This window comes from Rattus norvegicus, chromosome 11 (assembly GCF_036323735.1).
Source record: "Rattus norvegicus strain BN/NHsdMcwi chromosome 11, GRCr8, whole genome shotgun sequence".
Classification (NCBI taxonomy): Eukaryota; Metazoa; Chordata; class Mammalia; order Rodentia; family Muridae; genus Rattus; species Rattus norvegicus.
Genome location: NC_086029.1, coordinates 41553315 through 41560500, shown reverse-complemented (window position 1 = coordinate 41560500; position 7186 = coordinate 41553315). Strand labels below are relative to the sequence as shown.

The 7186-nt window shown below is 39.8% G+C and overlaps 1 protein-coding gene across 1 annotated transcript; it reads left to right on the top strand.

The window, feature by feature from the left end:
- Positions 1-4980: 4980 nt before the first annotated feature.
- LOC100363236 (keratin associated protein 13-like) lies at positions 4981-5752 on the top strand. The gene has a single exon (XM_003751020.5). It carries the CDS (start codon positions 4981-4983, stop codon positions 5491-5493), a length of 513 nt encoding a protein of 170 aa, XP_003751068.2. The 3' UTR covers positions 5494-5752.
- Positions 5753-7186: the final 1434 nt, after the last annotated feature.

The window sequence follows — 7186 nt, the reverse complement described above, 5'->3', positions numbered from 1 at the left end:
TATCAAGAAGCTAAGAAAAGCTGAGTAAGGTTGGACCGAGGAAGAGAGAGCAAGATAAAGGGGAGTGTCGTTATCCCACAGAGCAGGAATGTAAGAGTCAAAAGTCTAAACCCTTGTGCTAAGATATCAAGAAGAAAACGCTCATGAGAGGAGAAGAAAGAATAAATTTTACATTCGGTGTGTGTGATTTGAGGCCTGAGGCCATACTGGCTCCTTACCCATGTGACTGAGTGACAAGTTTGATTCTCACCTCTTAAGCCATAGTGGGATTTACTCACTATGGTTCTTCCTACTGCGTCCTGAAATTAAGCCATATTTCTGAATGACCCTGTTTGTCATGGTCTGTTCTCAAGTCCGGTGAAGGTCTAAGAATTTCTAGTAGGCTCTTGATGGCCAACCTTAACATAGGTTCTCTAAGTCCCTTGATCAATGACCCTGATCTTGCATCAGTCAAGGGGAGATTTTTCTCTTCCCTTTGAGTCCTCAATTTGAGGGAGAATATGGTGAAGAAAAACAATCCAAGAAGTCCAAATACAGAGCATTCTGTTTATAATGTTTTCTAAAGAGAATCTACTATTAGCAGTTAGTACAAAATCCAGGAGGGTACTTTCTCTTTGCCAAATGGGGCTGGCAAAACAAGTTTCTGTGCTGATTTATTAAAAATACAGAACTGGATGTTTTGTCTCTCTATGGAAATCATGTCTACTTAGCTTGTCTCTAACCCTCTTTATACTGACTAGAAATATTACAATTCCCTCCTTTTAACTGTTTCATTGCTGGTGTCTTTGACCAATACTCATACACACTCAATCGAATTCTCAAATATTATCAATACCTCATTCATCCTTGTATTTCTTAGATCCAGTTATAACAAAGAGGTACACTCTCAGAACCATGGCCCTCATACTTGTTTCTTTCTTTTCAATCATTTGTCATGACCTTTAGTTTGGAAATATCCTTGTTTATCGTAATTCAGCTCACTGTGGGAGTAGCCATCATTAGGATCCTGATGAAATACAAACCATTCAAATTAGTTACTTTTTATTTTCAAGTTTCAGTTAGACTCAATTCCATTATTTCTATTTCCCCTCCAAATTTCTCAGTTGCATCTTTTGTTCCCTGTTATAATTATTTCTTAAGCATCGAATGTTCCTGTTTCGTAGAGTTCAATTCTTTGCATAGTTAGAGTTCTGTGTCATGCTGAACGATGGGTGTGGGTTGGGGAGAATGCACTGCTAGCAAGTTTCATCATTTTAATGTGAGGATATATTTAAACAAATATGGCTGCTTTTTCACTATGTGACATAATCCTATAGGGTCCCCATTGTTTATGCAATGTGCTGCTGACTGAGCAATCTTATGTGACATGTGATTGCTTTTTAATGTCTCGTTCTGCCTTACATGTACCCTGACTAACATTCTAACTTCTGCCACTCTTGTGTCCTGGGTTTTGTACATCCCTTCCATGCTCTGGGGAATAAAAGACATTTCACCTGGTCAAAGGCTTCTCAGTCCTGCCAGGTTGCTAGAATAAGGACCCTCATACCATAGATCCTTTCAATCCAACCGAGAACTGATGTAATTTAAACTTGGTTTCTGTGCTCTGCTTGCGTCCTAATAAGAACGTGGGAATTAGAAGCTCAACTTTGCTTGTCAGAATTGGCTGTCTACAGTCTCCGGGACTGGAAAGCTTTGAAAGTCCTGGAAATCCAAACTCATCCTGTAGTCTTGGAATCTGAAAGTTTTTGTTTTTTTTCTTGCTTTAATCACAGATGCCTAAATCAGGATACAACTTGAAGGGCATCAAAGCTCCAGATTGAGCTGGTCAGCTCTGCTTCGTGTGAGATGTCTATCGTTCTCTAAGGCTTCGGTGTGTCCCTGATGATATATGCCTATATGCACACACTTACTTGTAGATTCGTTTTTCTTTTCTGTTTTCCTGGAAGAATTAATCAATATTTAAGCAGTCTTCAACTGATACCTTTATCAAATTCTTAAGTATTTATATTCAGATGGCATAGGAATGAGTCTAATGAGCGTGCCAGTCTCAGAGTTCATTACATTAATGTGGTGATACTGCTAAGCTTGTACAGGTTCAGATGCTATGGCTATGGGTATCTGACTTCTCTAACTCTGAATGCCTTTCCTATGTCACACATATCTACTTTCCACACAGACACGGGGAGTTCTAACTTCCACATTATTCTGTTGTCTTGTCACTCCGGTTCATCCTTCTAAACCATTGAATTTCTTCCCGTTTTCCTGGTAGCTGTAAATTTCCAAGTAGCATCTGACCCGCTCACACCCACCGCATCTGTTAGCATCTTGCTAATGCCCCACATGAGGTCTCGGGTACACTGAATACTGACTACAAAAATGTCAATAAAATTCTTCTTCCAAACATTTTCATACATGAAAGCATGCTGTGTCCCTGTAAAAGCATTTATTGGATTTGAGCCCGAGTGCTGACAGTTGCTCCTCTCCCTCTATTTCTTAGCATATTTCTCTGCTTGAGAATTTTTTTTCTTTTTATAGTGCACACTTTTTTTTCAGGCCTTTTAGACCGTAAGAATGCTTACATAGTTGAGTAAACAGAAATGTGAATAAGGCCAGGTTTTGTTTCGCAATGGTAGAGTTTGCTTAATCCCTGTTTATTCTTTTGCTTGCTTCCTTGTTGAAACATTACATTTCTTTTTATGTTTTGTTTTGTTGTTGTTTTTTATTGGATATTTTTTATTTACATTTCAAATGCTATTCTCTTTCCCAGTTTCCCATCCATAAGCCCCCCTCCCCCTTCTTCTATATTGGTATTCCCCTCCCCAACTACCCCCCTTCCCACCTCCCCACGCTGACATTCCCCTACACTGGGGGGTCCAGCCTAGCCAGGACCAAGGGCTTCTCCTCTCACTGGTGTACACCAATGCTCTTCACTGCTACATATGCAGCTGGAGCCATGGGTCTGTTCATGTATGGTCTTTGGGTGGTGGTTTAGTCCCCGGGAGCTCCGGTTGGTTGGCATTGTTGTTCATATGGGGTTGCAAGCCCCTTCAGCTCCTTCAATCCTTTCTCTGATTCCTCCAATAGGGACCCTGTTCTCAGTTCAATGGTTGGTTGCAAGTATTCACCTCTGTATTTGTCAGGCTCTGGCTAAGCCTCTCAGGTGACAGCTATATCAAGTTCCTGTCAGCATCCACTTCTTGGCTTCATCCATATTGCCTAGTTTGGTGGCTGTATATATATGGGCTGGATCTGCAGGTGGGGCAGGCTCTGAATGCCCATTCCTTCAGTCTCTGAATAAGCAGCATATATTAGACTCCATATTTTTAAAATAATTTTACTTTTATCTATCTGTGTAGGTATTTTGCCTAAATATATGTGCTCTGTGTATTTTCACATCATCCCTCTTTGAGTTTCATAGTCTCTATTATAGTATTCTCCCTACAACTATATATTTAAGCTTTATTGGTATTGAAAATGGCTTAAATTTTATTATAAAAATGAGAAAAATATTAGTAGATTGTAGCAGTAAATTCCAGTTCTACCTGAATATAATTTATATAATTGATTATATAAATTGAATATAATTATATCAATTGAATATAATTGTAAGTATACCAAACACATTTTCAGCCTTAAATCGATACTTTGCTATGAAAACAATAGCAAATCAAAATGAAAGAAAGCAAAGAAGAAAATAAAAGACAAAGTAAAATGTAAAGGCAAAAGAGGTAGAAGGTAGGGAGGAAAGAATGGATGGAAGGAGAGAAAAGAAGAGGAAAAGAGTAGGAGGAAGAGGAGGAGGAGCAGAAAGAGTAGGAACAGGAAGAAAATGAGGAGGAGGGGGGAGAAGAGGAGCTCTACACATTCACATACCCCCTAAAACAAAAGAACGCTAGGAAAGGATTAGAAATCATACTTAGGAAGGAAAGTGTAGTTGGGTACCAGGACATATCACTAACAAGAAGTCACTAGATACCCAAAACATGAGAAGGAGAAGTATGCTGTAATGGTTAGAAAACATCAATGATTATAAATGCAGATGATGGAAAGATAAGAAGAAATTTTAAGCATTGTTAATTTAGAAAAATTTATTATACAGGCATTGAAATAAGACAAGAAGAGTGGGAAAGGCTGACACCTTCAGTCTGAACATTGAGGAAGATCAGACAGACAATCACTCACTCCAATACAGCTCCAAGACATTATTGCAAGTTCTTGTTTTAAAATTTATAAACCCAACAACAAGGAAACAGTCACTATCCCTTCACTTATATTATATACCTATTTTCTCCTTTTATTCAAGTGAAACTGTTTCTGATGAGATCCTTTTAAATGCCTGGGTTCAGTCTCTTGCTTCTTCTCTTATTCCCTTAGCATCTATCTATTTTGAGTTGGTCTCTATTCGACTTGATACACAATGTATAAGTGTAGCCCATGGTATAATTGTGTTCTCTTATCACTGAATGAAATTACAATAAGGGGATTTGGCAGAATGGCAATGGAGGTTGACAAGATGGACCATTCCTATGAATACTTCCATCCATGTGAAAATACCAGCAACCAGATAATTAACACTATCTCCTTCTCAAGTTTTAGAGAGCTCTTCACCAGCAGAAGCAGAAATGTTCAATCAAGCCCATGCAAGCAGTATAGAGTAGAGAGTGGAAAGGGCTTCCACAACTAGGAGGGGGCAGGCGTTAATATAAAATAGTCATAGCATTTTGTAGATAGGAGTAGCTCTTTGGCCTTTGTTACAACACTCATAAATATACTGTGTAGAAAACTATTCAAATGCAACTACAATTACAGAGATTACCGAGTTACACATTTGTAAACCAGGAAGCACACAAATGCATCAAGTATGAGACTGTTGGGTACCACACCTTCTTCTGCGACTATATAAACCCAGCTCTCCACAAGGTGACATTCAAACTCACAATCTCCCTCTTAGATCCAGCTGAACTCTCATCTCCTCTCACCATGGCCTACAGCTGCTGCTCTGGAAATTTCTCCTCCCGCTCCCTTAGGAGCTGCCTGCCCTCCTCAGGATCCTGCCTTGCCTCTTCCTACCCCAGCAACCTGGTCTACACCACTACCAGCTGCTCTCCCAGCACCTGTCAGCTTGGATCCTCTCTGAACAGTGGCTGCCAGGAGACCTGCGTCGAGCCCACCAGCTGCCAGAGGTCCTCTGTGGTGTCCAGCCCCTGTCAGAAGCCCTGCTACTACCCCAGGAGCTACACACCCTGCAGTCCCTGCCAGGGGACATATGCTGGCTCGCTGAGCTTTGGGTCCAGAAGCTGCAGTTCCCTGGGTTATGGATCTAGAATCTGCTACCCAGTTGGCTGTGGATCTAGTGGGTTCGGATCCCTGAATTGTGGAGTCTATAGCTTTCCTACCAGATATTACAGATCTGCTGTCTGCACCCCACTTTCATTCCCTTGTAGGGATTTCTATCCTTGTTACCAGCCATTCTATACATCTGGCTTCTGTTGACTAATCTGTTGAGTCTCCCTTGCCCCATACTGAATGCAGATTCTGCAGTAAAATTGTCTTTTCATTTTATCCTTCAGAACTCTTGAACTTTTCTTCATTATCTTTTTCCTTTCCAACCCTTAATTTTGAAATTCTGTCAAACTGCAAGACTGATGAAAAATTCATTCCCATTGTTCATAAAATTGATAAAGTTTCACTTCTCCCAAAGTTACAAAATCAATTGATTTTATCTTAATAAACTCTTGTTTCTGTTGCAAAACTATGTGTTTAATGTTTTCATTTACAAATAATGGATTGTGGCTTGAATATAAAAAGGAACAACAGGGGCTCCTCTGTTCATTATATGGCCTGAAGCTGAGGGTATGATTTTGGAAGTTTGTGGAACCTTTACAGGGTGGGATTGAACAGGAAGAAGGGGCGGAGAGGGAGCGAGCCTTTGGGGTTTACAGCTCATCCAGATTGTTCTGTCTATTTGCCTGGACCATCGAGATGTGAGCATCAGCCTCACATAACTGCTGCTGTGACAAAGCCGCCTCTACCTCAATGCCTTCCCAACTGTGGTGAGATAGATCCTCAAATCCTGAGCCAAATAAATCTCTCCTTTGTTGTGTCATTTTTTGTTTGTTTGTTTGTTTGTCAGCTATTTGGTTTACGAATAAGAAAAATGTGGAATGCCTTAATTAGCATTGATCATGATAACTATGAGGCTTGACCTACAGAGGGCTAAGGGTGTCGCATTGATTTCACCAGGTTTCAAGGCATTCTTTTCTTCTTGGTGCAGCTATTCCTGAGCACTTCGAGTTTGTTCATGCAGCTCCTGCTTAGCTAAAGACACCAGAGAACTGATTACTCTTGTTAAAATTGTGACACCACCATGCATTTCAAAGGGTAGAATGTGTCAGAAACTTGAAGAATGTAAGAAGAATATGGCTTACATTCCCATGAAGGATATAAACATGAAGGATTTTAACAGAGAAGAGTAATCTCTCTCTCTCTCTCTCTCTCTCTCTCTCTCTCTCTCCGTGTGTGTGTGTGTGTGTGTGTTAATTCTCAGTTGCTGAAACTACTGTGCAGAAGTTCTTCAGTCCTCATAATTAATTAATTAATTATCAATTAATTAATAATCAATTAATATTTTGAGGGTGTTAAAATCATTTTCATTTGTGTAAGTAGGAAAACAACAAACTGAATAGCTACATTCAGCAGGTATAAAGTTGCATCTGTATTGTTTGCCAATATGTGAATTAAATCCGAGGGATTACGTAAAATCCTTTATTGTTATCAAAACTGACTCAATGACCTCTTGAACTGAGCATGAATAATCTGGTTACATCATCTTCTTTCTTAGAAGAAATAGTTTTAAAATCACACACACACGCACACACACACACACACACACACACACACACACACACACACACAACCTATAGGGCAAAACAACTAACTTGATAATATAAGGAGTCAGTGTTCATATCAAATTAATAATGGCATGTTTTATGTGAACCATTCTCTGAAATTAGGAGTGGAGTGCAGTGTATTGGACACCTGTCAAAATGCTGATCATAACCTCACCCCTGTTCATGTCGTCATGCTTACTTCCTCCTCCTCCAGGGCAGTAACTAAGTGTCACCTTATGAAAGCAGTGGCAGGCAGAGTTCATTGTGTTGTATGCACTTTTTATGAGGAGGAAGAA

Bases quoted from the DNA above. Each gene is read 5' to 3' on its own strand.
- LOC100363236 (XM_003751020.5), top strand. From the start codon at position 4,981: ATGGCCTACAGCTGCTGCTCTGGAAATTTCTCCTCCCGCTCCCTTAGG.